At 38.1% G+C, this 15,894-nt stretch overlaps 1 protein-coding gene across 8 annotated transcripts in view; it reads left to right on the top strand.

The window, feature by feature from the left end:
* RIMBP2 (RIMS binding protein 2) overlaps positions 1–15,894 on the top strand; it is a 280,460-nt gene that overhangs the window by 187,136 nt on the left and 77,430 nt on the right. For all 8 annotated transcript variants that reach the window (XM_073312915.1, XM_073312918.1, XM_073312919.1 and 5 more), the window contains one exon: positions 6,723–6,773. In XM_073312915.1, the coding sequence (XP_073169016.1) occupies positions 6,723–6,773 (51 nt within the window). The remainder of the gene's footprint in view (positions 1–6,722; positions 6,774–15,894) is intronic.

A 15,894-nucleotide genomic window follows, 5' to 3' on the forward strand; every position in this document is an offset into this window, starting at 1 on the left:
AATCCATGAAAGGATCTTCCCTTTTATCCCATGACAACTTAATTTATGTAAGAGCCTTTGGTGAGGGATCTTGTCAAAGGCTTTCTGGAAATCTAAGTACACTATGTCTACTGGATCCCCCTAAAAAAACAGGAGGACTTGTGGCACCTTAGAGACTAACAAATTTATTAGAGCATAAGCTTTCGTGAGCTACAGCTCACTTCATCGGATGCATAGAATGGAACATATAGTAAGGTGTGTGTGTGTATATATATATATATATACACACACACACATACAGATAAGTTGGAAGTTACCATACAAACTGTGAGAGGCTAATTAGTTAAGATGAGCTATTATCAGCAGGAGCCACAAGTATTCGTGTTCTTTTTGCGGCTACAGACTAACACAGCTGCTACTCTGAAATCTGGATCCCCCTAGGCGACCACCAACTTCCAGTCCAGTGTAATTCATCTTTAGCCATCATAATGAGGTCCAAAATAGGTAGCTCATGTTGGCTGCAATGCTTTTTTTTAAAGAAATTTATCGTCTATAATTTTTAGAAACTTTAATGATGATTTACTACTAGCTGCCTGAGACTCCAGCAAATGTCTCCCAAATCGAAGTCCCCCAAAACGACACTGTTTTCCCTTCACATACAACAGACAGGTGTTTAAGGAGTAATACATCCTGTTATCTGCTTTGATTTGGTGGTCTGTAACAAACCTCCACCACCACCCCCTCGCGAGCGTCAATAATTGGCACATTGATCATTCTGGCTTCAATTTGACCCATACATTCTCCTTCACAATATAATTGAGGTTCTTAGTGTGTCTTTTCAATTGTTTTTCATCACACAGATTCCTGACAACTTAACGTGTCCATTCATGAAGGGCTAGAGATGGCTTTTCTATTTAGATTGTTGTTTGCGGTAGGTGTATGTACCTATCTTGCTGTGTGTATGTACAGAGCCTAGCACCTTGGGACCCAATTTCGGTTGAAGCTTCTACCTTCTCCTGTGATACAAATAATTATAATACTAAAGCGAATATTCTGTAGAAATGCAGTGCAGGGCCTGGTTTGGCAAACCAGATGGATGAGGAGGTCCAAGTGGTTCAGGTGCTACTCTGAGACTCAGGAGACCTGGGGTCAGTTCCCTGCTCCCACACTGATATCCTGGGGGACTTTGGGCAAGCCATTTCGTCCCTCTGGACCAGATTTTCAAAGATATTTAGGCGCCCAATGAGATTTTCAAAAGGGCCTAAGCAGGTATGTGCCTCTTGATTATAATGGGAGGTAAATGCCTAATGAATTTTGGTGCTCTTGAAAGTCTCACTAGGAGACTATCTATATCTTCAGGGATCTAAATACCTTTCAAAATCTGATGCTCTGTGCATCAATTCCCAGTCTCTAAAAAGGAGCTAATACCCCACAGGGGTATTGTGAAAATAAATACCTTAATAGATTGTGAGCACTGAGATATATGGTAGTAGGGCCATATAAGTACTAAGATAGATTGACCAGAGCTGGGAAGCTGTTCCCTGCGCTGAAAGACAATGTGAGAAATGGCATCTAAATTAATTAGTAACAGAGGTTAACATTGGGGCTGCACTGATCTGCTCCCTGAAGATTCAGCACTGGCTCACATTCAAAACCTGGGCTAACCTCTCCAGTTGTCTGTTAGGCTCTCATTAGGTTCACCTTGCCCCTTGTTTTTGCTGGATATATCTAATTGCTTTAGATAGACACATTAAAATACTACCAGCATGCATGGGGAAGTAATGTGATGGTGTGGTAGATTTGGAATTTGCATGTCACCAGAATTAATATAATGAGGTTCCAAGGTAATGTGCCCCATTAAACTAAGCCAATAACTGCTGCTTTCTGGTACCTTTGCTGTATTGTTTTGACAGAATAATAAGTAATTCTTCTTTTTATATGTACATGGATGCTTTTATCCTGTCACGCTGTGTTTATCCAGTCCTTTAATCTCCAAAAAGAAGAATATAATATTGTTAATCCAGACTTTATTGTGATACAGACTCAGATAAAACAGTGATTCACCAGCAAAGTTTATTACGAGCCTGTGCAATGGAAGGGGGAGTTAACTATTGATGCAGTTTTCCTGATCATTTATCAAGAGCTTGTATTCTGGATAGATTTTATTAAACTTGTGATGATTGATAATGCGCCGCTTTCTGTTACCTGTCATAATATGTTTCCTGACACTCTAGGAATCAATATTTTATCAGATGCTAGCAAGAAGACTTATTATTATAGTACAAGAAGAAATATGAATATTTATCAGTGCCAAGGGAGATGTTGTCATGCAACAGATTAACGTTCAGTTTCAGTATATGCCCTCTACCGTGCCTTTAAGGTCGGATCCAACACCAATACAGAGCAATAGGAGTCTCTCCACTGATGTTAATGAGAGTTAGATCGGGCCTTTGTAGCCAATGGGTCAAATCCAGAGAAGTTAGTGCAGCTGCGCTGATGTACATCAGTGGAGGTTCTGCCCTGTTATACTGGAATGTTTATAGGAAATGGTTGTCCTAATGAGGACTGCTTATAAGGGTGTGTATGTGCAGGAGTAAGGCGTGTAGGGTCCAATGATAGCCAGTGTGCCACACTGATATATTTTGCCTGCCTGGCATAATGGTTAACAAAAGGCTTTGACGGATTCACAAATCTGGAGCAAATTTCGTTAAAGTTCATGATGAAAAACTGAAAGGGAGATAAAATGAGGTTAGCAGGAAATTACTGACTGCTGCAGATTCCTTTGAAAAAAGAAAAGGAGGACTTGTGGCACATTAGAGACAAATAAATTTATTTGAGCATAAGCTTTCATGAGCTACAGCTCACTTCATCGGATGTATCAAATAAATTTGTTAGTCTCTAAGGTGCCACAAGTACTCCTTTTTCTTTTTGTGGATACAGACTTATACGGCTGCTACTCTGAAACCTGTCGGATTCCTTTGAGGTTTCTTTAAAGCCATTGGCTCTCCCTAACCAGACTCAGATAGCTGAATCTGTGATTGGCAGGACAAAACACAAAATGCTATGCTAGACATTTCTCTCTCTGTCTCTCACTTCTGTACAGTGAAAAACACTTATGTGTTGTTTGGGGGGGGGGTCGACCCATGCTCCACAGTCTCTCCTCTTGAACCCCTTCTCCCCACCTCTTTCAATGTTACCAAAAGCCCAGGCTTAGGCCTACCTCCCTTACAAAGGATCACACTCTAGCATCTTTCAACTAAGGATCATAAAACAATTTACAAATGTTAATTAATCCCCCAAAATGCACCAGCACACAGGAAAGAGAGAGACTGATAAAATTTTGCCCACTAGAAATACAGTCACCTCTGGTGTGGAACAGTGCGCAAGAGTGCTCCACAACAGTTAAAGACAGTAAGTACAAATGGAAATGCAGGCATTGTTTAGATAGACAAACTATAAAATTGTAATTTGGCCAGCACACTAATGTTCTGAGATCTTTAATGGATCTGAAAAACACACATCTTGTACCAGAGCACCCCCTTCTGGTTTAAGAAGGCTGTTGATTCAAGTGTTAACTCAGAGAGATCAATAAACATACATTTATTTACTTTGTAATGTGCAATATAACCTTAACATATGATGTAGCCCATTACTGCATTTGGGTAGTTACTCCACTGAGCATTATTATTTTTTAAGATCATGTTTATATTGACTAGTGTTAGCTTGGGTAAACTTTCCAAATACACAAAGTGTTTATATAACCATAACAGTATGTACGTGCACCGCCCCCAAAAAATCCCTCTTTTATAGTTCATTCAATTTGGAATAAACCTAGGGTAGAATTTTCACTATATGTCTGCTAAAATTATACAATTTTTCTGTGAAATTACAGTTGTAGCAACCTAGATTGTCAAGGACCCAGAAGCTAAACTTAGACTTGTCCAAATGCACTGACAGTTTTGAAACCTATTGATTAAATATGTGAAATTCAGATAGTGATTTTATATAAACTGGGATACCTGTCAAGATACTGATGTTTTAACTGAATTTCACCATATTTTCATGGGCATAGATATTTTACTTATATATATAATCTTCTATGCTGTCCATTGGTGAAACCTACATGCCCCATTTACAATTAGTATGTTTATATTTTTTAATTTAACTAAACTATAACCTAAATAGCAGTTCCCAAACTGTTTATGGGCCACCTGTGGTTTATGAAGCACTTGTTAGAGGCATGCAAACAGCTAATTGGTCAGGGAAGGATTAAACAGTTAATAGTTGAAAAGGTCTTTACAGATGCAATGCATCTGACGTGTGCTAAGATGCCAAAATGTTTACATGCTTTGCTGAATTAGGACCTACCTGTTGTTACTGGATTTGAGCCCCAAGACTAAATAAGTGTTATGCACATGTGCATTTTCTCTTTGAATTTCTGGCGGCAGAAACTTTCCTCCACATTTAAGCTGTCATGTCCTTCAGGCATTAGTCTTAAATATTGCTTCCAATCCATTGCACTAGTTAAATGTCCATATCTTATTACAATGAAATTGAACGTTTTTTCATCGGCAGTTAACACTTTTACCAATAATCAAACAGCACCATTAAAGCAAACGTTAACTATTGCCAGTTTTTATACTGTTGAGTTGAATGTTGTTGTACATAATTGCCCACCACCTTCTGCATTGTGGCAAAATTCTATTCCATTTAACACCTTTAGCATGAAATTTATTGTTGGAAACAATTTTTGTCACTTAACTTGGATGATTTTAATGGTTGTTTTGTTTTTTGTTTGTTTGTTTTTTAAAAAGCATGCCATATGTATTGCCAGTGGAAAATAGCTTTAGTTTAATTAGCTGATTTTGTCAAAATTTTTCATTTGATTAAGATCCATTCATTAAGATTAAACATTTTATAACTTGGATTCATTAATTAAAATTTAATTTCATAAAGCATTTTGAAACATTAGCATATTAATGCTATTTTAAAGTCCTATATAGATATAGAGAGATTTTTATTAGCCATTATATTTTGTTACTTGAATTTTTGAGAGGCTTTTCATGTAGCATCTCCAGGGTCCTTCTCTTACTTTATTTAAGCAGTGACAATATTTTTCAGTATTTGAGCAGAGCCACACTAATTCTCACCTAATCCAAAATCTCTGTTTTAAAGGAGACCCTACCCAGAAGTGATGAAGCAGGCAGCCAGCCATATCCCTTACCTTAAAAAAAATCTTTATTAAATGGTAGTTTCAGTGAAACCATAAAGTTGATTTAAGAACAGTTAATTGACTTCATTTCCCCATGTATCCCTGATGCCTGTCACATAATCATAAATTTGCAGATTTGTCCAGTTTTTGCAGAGACAGAAATGAACATGAGCTATACCAGGGCTTTTAAAATGAATTTTAGTTTGACTTCAGAAACTTCAGTAGAACCCTATATTTCTCTCTCAGAGATAACAGATAAACAATAAGGGAACCAAAGTCTGCATCCTTGCGAGGCAAAATTTTCCCAGAATCAGGTCCTGGATATTTAGGCTTGATCTTTCAGATCATTCGTAATCCTACGTTCTTGTTTACACTTGCAGTTTTCCAGGTACCATCAATGTGTAGCTGTCTATGACATGCAGACATACTTGGGGACACAGATATCTGTTTATTAAGGTCTTGTCTTCCTCATGCTGCTACTTCCATTGACTCTAATGGGGCTACTTCTATTAGTGAGGCAAGAAGTAATTTACCTAAATTATTCCTTTGATGCAGGGAAAGATTCTCTTAACAAAAAACTGGTTTCCACTTCAAATCTTGCACATGATTGTTTTTCAGCACCTCTGCATCATTTCAGATTTCCAGAACGTAGTTTTAAGATAAATTTTTATTAAACTGGCCCTTAATAAGGCACAATAGAAAACGAATTAGAGCTGAATTTGCTGGTGGAGAAGCTAAAACCAACCTCTGTGAGGCATGCTATAGAGAGACATTGTTAGCAAAATTTGGAATTGTTAACAATAGCTTTACCCTTCTCACACTGCTGTATGGATAAAGGATCCCATCTCGATGGGATGGGTGTATCTCTGGGGTCTCAGTATGGACCTGGAATAAAAAAGGGTGAGAACCATCAAACACTAGGATTTTAAGGCTTTATCTATTAAATTGCAAAACAAAAAGGATATCTATCTGCTGTGTAGCAAAATTAAATAAAAAAAAACGTTAAAAATCTTCTAATGGTTTTAGGTTACAACAGATCACAAGACAGCTCTCATTTTCTTGAGTCATAATCCAATCAGGGCACATTGGAAGTGAATCCTAAATGTTGCACTCTCAGTAACATTGACACAAAAGTCTGATGGCATTGCACCATTTTATGAATTGTTTTGTTACTTGACTTCAATAGGACTACTTATGTTTAAAGTTAAGCATACACTGTGTTGGTTTGTGGCCAGTGTCTTCAGCGTTTTGCCAGGTCCAGCCCTCATTGACTTTAATGGACTTTGGATCAGACCCATATACAGGATGGTAATCAGTGGCATTTTGTTAAGTTAACAAGTGATATATTCTATAGTGCTGGCTCTGATTATTAAACTTGATTTAATTGTATTGTATCTGAATATAAAACTATAAAAATATGATTTAAAAGTATCATATTCGGGCAAACCTGTAGTTATGTTTTATTCTAGTGCAAAATGAATATGGCATGACTGAGTAACCTGGTTTCTTCCTTTTTTTAATTGTAAAAAAGGCTCAGGTTGAAGCAAAGAAAGAACATGAAGGCGCAGTTCAGCTGCTAGAGGTAAGGAAGCCATTGTTTGTTCTTGTTGCCGTTATACCAGTTCCTTTCTCATTATAGTAATATAAGACCATGATTGTTTCTAGCACGCTGTAGTAATTCATGGGTAAATATTCCTCTTCATTTTTAACTCACGTATGCGTTAGAGGATGCTGTTATAGTCCAATGGCTAGAGCACTGAACTGGGAGTCCAAGAAACCTGTGTTCTCTGGCCACCAGTAACTTCATGTCTCTGTGCCTCAGTTTCTGCATCCATAAAATTGAGATAATGATACCTTTCTTTGTATACTGCTTTGAGATCTATGGATGAGAAGTGTTATTATATAAGTATTATTATTGTTTATTTTCCATCATTCCATTGCAAAAGAGTCTAAGGTCAGTTTATAGCTCATAACAGTTAATGGTAAGATTGCATTAGCAATATGGGTCCATCAAAACTCCTTCTAGTCATCTATCAGGAGAAAAAATACAGAAATATATGTTTAAAAGTTCCTTTATTTTTACTTTAAATCAAGCTTTTTACACATTTCACCATAAATCCCTTAAAATTGTACGTACCGTTAAAGAGAGGGAGAATAGAGGAAAAAGGAAGAATTAAAAAAATCTATATTTGCTTCATTAACAACTTCTCATAGCAATTATGATCTTGCACAGAGCATTTCCTGGGGATTAATGCTCACCTTTTTTACCTCCCAGTGTGGTTAATTTGGCATGTAAGGTGGCCCATAATATTATCCTGGACCAGGGCAAGTGGCAACCAAAGGCTGCAGAAATTAGAGCTGGTCGAGAAATTTTCAGCAAAACATTTTTTCATCAGAAAATGCCAGTTTGTCAAAACTGAAACTGTTTGCAGGAAAGGATCGATTTTGACAAACTTCTAATTTTGAAAAAAAAAATGGATTTTTCTTTAAATAGTCCAAATTTAAAATTCTGTTTTTTCTGTTCTAAACAATTTTTGATTTTGAAAGTTAAATATAATATAGTCTGCTAGAGACTGATTAAAAGCTCATTGAGTCAATGGTTGATGTTTGGAAGTGTAGAATACCTCCTGCAAGGTGCTAAGTGCCCTCAACTCTCATTGACTTCTCTAGCAGTTGAAGGTGCTCAGCACCTGACAGTTTCTGGCCCATAGTCCTATGATGGCTGAAAAGATTGTGGAGGTCTATATTACTAATACACTTGGGTGCTATGAATAAGTCCCTGTGGTAAGCAACACCTCTCAGTTAATTTCAGTATTGGTCACTACATATTCTCGTTTTGTTTTATCTTCCTATTGTGTTATTTGTAGCACTTGGATGGGTAACATTTATAAGTATATGTGAAATAATAAAATGGCACTCTAATTGCAGCCAGATTTCTTTTTATTGTTCATTTCTATTTCATACATAAATAGATTGTCAGTGATGAGTAACAAACTGTTCCTTTCTGCCTGAGACAAATATCACACAAGTCACTATGAATTAATGACCACTTAATAATATATAAATTCATCAGAAAAACGATACCCATAAATAGATTGGCTGCAGCTACTGCCTTGTCAATGCTTGTCAATGCTTCGTTTGGAAAAAATATATATTTTCTAGTCCTCCCTTTCTTCTGTGCAACCAGTTCTTCCATCCATGCACCTACCTCCCCATGTGTTGATGGAAGACAGAACTTTTTGGTGCAGTGATCATCTATAGAAGAAGATTCTGTTTAGTTAATTTATTTATGTATTATTTCCTTGAAAAGTATATTTCTCCACAGGAAAAGCTTTACTCATATGCTTGATTTATTATCATATATATTTGATTTTTTAAAAAGATAATTGAGTGCCTTCTGGAAAGTATATGAGACCAGGGGAAATAAGTGGAAATAAAGCAGACAAATGATAATATATATACCTTGAAAGCCAAACAAAATTCCTGTTTACCTGATTTGTCTGCTACCTCTGTTTTGCATAACCCCATCAAACAAAGTTTCTTGGCCTTTTGTTTTATGTTTCACTAAGCCTATTCATTTTACCATTGTGCTTATTTAATCTGCCTTTTGAGATTCAAGATCAGCAGCAGTATTGATTTCTGGTTTCTGAAATGTACAGTGTGATTTGCATTAATGCATGTTTTTACTTGTGGTAACTGTTTCAAAATATTTTGTTCTGAAATGTAAAAAAAAAAGTGTTCAAAACTGTATTTTATTTCTTTCTTTATTTCACATCTCTTTGTTTACTGTGTCTTGTTTGGAATTTATTGCTTTGCACTTCACCCAGAACACCTTGGACAGCATGCAGGTATTTTAGGGCATAAATTCTCCCTTCCCTATTCCCCTCCATTCAAAATGTTTGTGATAGTCCTGCCTTCCCTTGCATGGAATACATGATAGAACCATTGTTATGCAAGCATGCTTGGCACTGGTATTGTACAACCTGGGGAGGAAGGCAAGTCAAATTACCAAAGCCACCAGCTCTTTCTGCAAGAGGTTAGCCTTTGAACATGGCATGATTTCTTAATAGCAGCTCAGATACCAAACTTGAAGTGGTGTTCTTATGAGTATGCTCAGTAAGAATGGTTCAGTGTTTTATGCAAAGTTGTGACTTTCAGACTGTGTGGATTGTGTCTGAATTCAGATAGATTCTTTGTTAATGTAAAGGAAATTTTACAATGCAGTACTTTAAGAATGTATTCACCTGTGGCTAAATTATTCAGCCACTTACCAAAAGGTACTGCGGCTACATGAAAAGATAAAATCTACAAAGTGATATTCTGGGAGCAGAAAATGTGATTTCATCATTAGCCTGAATTCAAACTGTCCACCTGGAAAGCGGCTCATCTAGTCTTACGTCTGCCTTGTGCAAACAGTATCTATGCTATAATAGAAGAAGTCTGCTTCATTCTAGATTTTAGAAACCATTTTAGGCTTTAGAAGCAGCAGTGTTCACTATACATAATATTTATATAAGAAGTTTGGAAAGTCACACGTGAAATAGATTCAATCCAGTCTGCAGTGGAAAATCACTTTCTCACAAAACCATTGCACAGTTGGGCACAATAAGTGGTCTCTAATTTAAGGAAACCATGGACTAGTATCCCATTTTGGTTAGGGCTGAGCTGGATTGATAAAGCTATGGAATGGAGTATCAAATTCACAAGTGATGCTTAGGTCTTGTGCTGCCTCTGTGCACTGGGATACTTTGAGACAGATACAGAAACAATGAGACATGCCCACCAGCATATGGTTAAATGTGGCGGCAGCAACTTTATTAAACTATTAACCAATGAGGAACCACTGGTGGAGCTACCCAGGAGGGTTGTTCCAGTGTGGAATTCAGCTGGGCCCAAATGGCACAGCCTCTATAGAACCAAGGCTGCCCAGGGACCTTGGCAGGAAGCCAGAGTCCGAACTCATTCCCCTTATCCTCACCAGAAGTGGAGAGCTGAGTAGTGGGGAATCCCTGGCTGTGCAAGACAGAGAAGTGTACACCCTCACCATACCATGTTGTGTTTGGGGTCCATGCCCAAGAAGCCCATTGGGTACAAGGAATCACATCAGACCCTTTTTTTTTAAACCCACCACCACACTGGCACCTGCCAAAGATGCAACAAATATAATGCTGTAAACCCCGGAGCTGGACTTCTGGGATGCTGGATGGAAGGTGGAAAATACCCACACAGCCATTTGCCTGTTTTGCCATATGAGAAAAATGCCTTCCAGACACCCTACAAAATTTAGCAATCAGTGAGGCCCCTGGCATTATAAGAGATCCAGCATGCTTATGTATGTCCTCTATGTGTTTTCTCCGTCACACTCTGGCTTCTGTTTTATCCTCCAATGGAATCACAATCCTTTGTTTCTGATATTCACAGTTTATTAGATATCTACACTTTTTGAGGTTAACTGTACCTCAATACCTTTGTGGCTTGCTGATCACTACTTATGCATTATCATATACTACTATGTATATGTGAATCAGGGTGGTTTACTCCTTGATTTAAGAATCCAAAGTTTTCCAGGTTATGTCAGAAATGCACCTGATATCTGAGTACTTGAAAAGTGAGTATATAATTACTTTTCCATTTGATTCTCCAATACAGCAAAAAGTGGGGCAAAAATCTTGTAGCCAAGTAGATCCTTCACACATCTTCCCTGTTTTTGATACATAAAGGTGACTGCTTTATGCTTAGGAAATGAATTAGAGAGACACCCATTTCAGAGGGTAGCTTAGAAAGATCTTCAAGGTTTGTTGTAAACTGCCCACTTTTGACCAAACTCTGCTCTTATTTTTATAATCTGAAACTGTATTTTCAAGAGTTCAGTTCCAATTTAGAGACCTAAATTAAGTGGCCAGATTTTCAAAAGTGCTCAGAACCCAGCAGCCCCATTTGAACAGTTTTGAAAATATTTCATTTGAACAAAATGAACAGTTTTGAAAATATTTCATTTAGGTGCCAGAATAGAAGCTGCTGGGTACTAAGCTCTTTTTGAAAATCTGGCCCCTATGCTTTTGAAGGAGACTGCCCACTTTTGACCAAACTCTGCTCTTATTTTTATAATCTGAAACTGTATTTTCAAGAGTTCAGTTCCAATTTAGAGACCTAAATTAAGTGGCCAGATTTTCAAAAGTGCTCAGAACCCAGCAGCCCCATTTGAACAGTTTTGAAAATATTTCATTTGAACAAAATGAACAGTTTTGAAAATATTTCATTTAGGTGCCAGAATAGAAGCTGCTGGGTACTAAGCTCTTTTTGAAAATCTGGCCCCTATGCTTTTGAAGGAGACACACAATTTCAGGGGATCACGTCTTGAATATGGAAGGTGATATCAATCCTTTTGGTTATTCAAGGAGAGGGGGCCATCTAAAGAGAGAATTTGGCACTAAACAAACAGTGCCTATTAGAAATCTTCCAAACTATAAATACGTATTATGAAAATGAAGATACACGTTGAAAAAACTCACAGAAATCACATCACTGGGCTTTTATTTCTTCATATTATTAATCCCCATTTCCTTACTGACAAGTCTCTGCTGCTGTGATCTCTTTCCTGACAGCTCTGACAAACGTAAAGCTCTTTAACGATGAATAGTGCTATATAAAGAACTAAGTAGCCTCTTATGGTCACGTACTGTACTACCCCCACTTGCTCAGGATTTCAGATCAGAGACTCCAGAAGTTTATGATCCTGCAGGTGGCTCCTATTTAATAGAAGATACAAGGCAGTGTAAACAGTGATTTATCAATATGGAATATGGTGAATTTATCTATCTATAGTTTTTATTAGTTTTTTTTTATATTGCTGATCACTGCACAGATCAATTAGGACTTCATAGCAAGGTCCCTAAGGGATTTCAAGAGTCTTTGGCTTTTCTCCCTTCCCTGGTACAGAAATCTCTTTTGCTTCTTTCCTTCTTCCCCCTCCTGTTAATTTTGTTATGGTGGGAAAGTTTTGTCAAAGAGGAGTGTCTTGCAGCATACCCTGAAGGTGGCAAGACTCTGGTGTGTGGCAGCTCATTCCACAGCCAATCCCCCTCATTGTAGAACTAATTGTCTGTGGCTGCCCCATGGTGTTGTGAACTGTATTGTCCCAGAGGAGCACAGCTGTCTTGGTGAGTGGTGGATGGAAACGTAGTCGTTGATGTAGCTGAGTCCCGACCTGTTGATGGCTCTGATGATCAGGACGAAAGCCTGGAACTATCAACAGCAGCAGATTAGGAGCGAGTGGAAGGATCGGTGCATAGGGATAAGGTGAGAATCACGTTATGCACAAGCTGGAATCTCGACATTGATGCTACCTTGAGATCCAGAGACAGTGAGTCACAGTCCCCATCTGGCAGTAAGAGGTGAAGCTTCTTGGTGAGGCAGTTTTCAATATCACTGATGCCAACTGGTCTTCTAAGCTAATTGCTGTTTTGAACAGGACTGTCAGGGTTAGGGTGACCAGATGTCCTGATTTTATAGGGACAGTCCTGATATTTCGGGCTTTTTCTTATATAGGCTCCTATTACTGCCACCCCCTATCCCGATTTTTCACACTTGCTGTCTGGTCACCCTAGTCAGGGTTCTCACCAATTTGAAGAACAGGAGACAGGGGACATATGGACCCTGGCTAGTTCTTCAAAGAGTTTCTTCAGTTTTGCCCAGATTGTGTGTGAGCCAACTACTCTTCAACCGGGAGCTGCTCTCCTCTAGGTATGGTGACATCTTCATGATGGTGTTGATTGCAGCTGGGTGTTCTCAATGTATTGTTGGCAGCTCAGTCTATGGCGTCTTATCACATCTTCCAGGGAGTCTCATTTCGATATTTAAGAGGGCAGGGACAAAGTAGCTCCCAAAGGGTCTCCATAAGCGAAGGCAATTGAGGGAGCAGAGCACTTGCCTATTGCTGTATTTTTAGTCCTGTTGGAGAGGAATGACTGTACCAATGCTAGGCCTTCTATTCTAGCCTTGTCATGCAGAAAGGCCAACAGAAGAATGTGAGTGACTGCATCGTAAATTGCTTAGAGGTCAAGTAGTATGAGCTTCTAGATGCGGCCTCCTTCCTTGGATGCGGCCTCCATAAGGATGTCCTCTTTTAGTGCCACTAGGGCTGTCTCCATGTTTTGCTGTATGGCCAAGTGAAGTACAATTGGGGAGCATCTAGGATGTTGGCAGATGCCATGTGATGTTGGAACGTGGTTGCCAATATTGCCTGAATGATCTGGAAATGGGAAGTGAGCAGCAGAATTGAAGTAGGAGAGAGTATATACTGATTGTGGTTTTGGGGGGAAGACTGTTACATTTTTTTCAGGGAGGTTAGCATGTGGTTTCTGTTAGCAAAAGGCAGAGTTATAATAATGCAACTATTTCTGTGTATTTTCAGTGCTATTTTATCACATTACTGTGTTTGTTTAGTACCACCAGAAACATTCCTGACTTGCAGATTTCCCATGCATCTTTTCAAACAATTGTAGCTGATACTTTAATTTCAGTAAGAACTCAGTGACCTTTGCCATTTAGCAGCCTCTTCTGAGCCATTTTATTTAGATTTGGAAGGCAAGAGCATTAACTTAAAATCAGATCATTATAAATGAAATCTACAGAGCTTTTCAACATACATCAGAAACCGGTAAATAACTTCAAATATTTACAGGAGTATTTTATGTTAGAATGTAATCTGAATCCATATTTGTATTTGTTAGCAGATTACCAGTGTGATGTTTAAAGCCATTTTTGGTGTATGCCAAGAACAGTCATTTTTACATAAATCTGCTCATAAATTTAAGTCCTGTTTAAAATATGACATATAATATTAAAGATGGTGACATGAATGAAAAGACTGTGTCAGTTATTTAGCTGTGTTTAAGTTATGAGTCAGAGATTATCAATGCCAGCAAGATGTGTCTGTGTAATTTTCTGAAGGTCTGTTTTGATTTCTGTAGACATTATTTTAGTGGGGTGAAATTCACCCCTGTGCAGAAGGTCTGCGCAGCATTTAAATCTCGCTAAAGTCCTCATAATAGGTCTTAAATGGGACTTAAGTGGTGTATAGGCCTTGGGCTGAGTCCTTGCACAGATCTGAATTTCATTTTTAGCTATTAATAGTCAAGCAACCAGTTGTCTAGTGTTAGAAAACAAGCACATGCAGGGTTGCCAGCTCTCAGTTTTATTGCAAGTTTCATGGTACTTTTTCTCCTTAAAGCATCAGCTCTGTGATCATATCAGAATCTTTTCTTCCATTTAAAAAATAAAAAAAGCTTCTAGCCCTCCAGGTTGCCGAGAAAAGTTCAAATTGTGAACGCTAATGACTCAAAGCCCAAAAGGCAAATAAAAAGAACCCCATGTTTGTTTATTTATTTTTCAATCTTATGATTTTTTCAGGGACTGACTCATGCTTTTTGAATGCTTGGGTTGTATACTGGAAAGCTTCAGGGTATTTCTTGCACACAAGAGTTGATAACTAGTCCCAAAGTTCTCCATTGGAAAGACTGGGATTCTAGAAGCCTAAATCCTTTTACTGCTGTTGCCTATTTAATTTTCTTTTCAAATTGCACGCAGAAGCCCTATTGCCAGTTTTCAACTAATTGCTAATAAGTGGCAAAGTGACAAATAGAAAAGGCTCATATGTGGGTACCCTAAGCCAACAGTGGAAGAATAAAAGGCAAAAGCGTTTCGACTTTGTTTAGAACTCTTCACGCTGTCTCTGTCTTTTCCAATTATCTCTTACTCCGTTCAGAATACTCACATCGGCCAAATGTGTTCATATTTCTATAGCAAGATTAAACCAATTTGCATTTGATGAATTTGAAGAGATTAATTATATGTTCGGATTTGCTTGTATTTTTAGAAGTATTTTATTAACGAGAAAATAATACTCCATTCTATACCAGGAAACTGGGACATTGTAATGCATGTGTTCTTCCAGGGGGCATGTGGGTGAAACTATTGAACATTTTAAATTACTTGAGGCACATCATCAGGAGAGCCCTGGAATGAATTCCATCATTAGCCTTACCATGAGTCATATAATTGTTTGGTGCCCACAGTGAGGCATCTGGATGTAATACAGCTATGGTTTTTATGTAGAAAAATTGTAGCCATTCAGCTGTCTTTCCCATTCACCACGTGAAAAATTCTGCTCTTCCCCCCCCAAAAAAAGTTCCAGTAGCAACAATTCAATGGGGGAAAATGGATCTAATTCATAGCCAGTTTACACTCCTTCACACGGCTGTTTTACTAGGGCTATGGAGGGGAAGGAGGATAAACGGGATGAAAAGAATGTTGGTATGTGATAAAACATCAGATTAGGAAATAATGCATCAAATAGTTACAAAATTTCCACATAATTTCTGCTGTGTCACAGCTTGATGCCTCCGAATTAAGACAAAAAGGCAAAGCCTGCCAGTGACCAAATGTTTGTTACAGTCAAGCTTATGAGTAATACCCTGTTGGCTGGTGTCTGGATTACTTCTGGACAGTTTGGCACATCTAGTTGTGTACATTAATTTTGAAATAGAATTCAGCCAACAGCTAGACCAACATTCTGCATGAACCACCACTGCTTTTCTATAAACATTAGTATAGCAATTAAGGACGCTGTGATTTAATGGCTAAGGATGGGCAAACCTGAAAAAGAGATTTGGGTTTTGGGGTTGGTTTGGAGAATCATTGAG

Source organism: Lepidochelys kempii, chromosome 15 (assembly GCF_965140265.1).
Source record: "Lepidochelys kempii isolate rLepKem1 chromosome 15, rLepKem1.hap2, whole genome shotgun sequence".
NCBI lineage: Eukaryota > Metazoa > Chordata > Testudines > Cheloniidae > Lepidochelys > Lepidochelys kempii.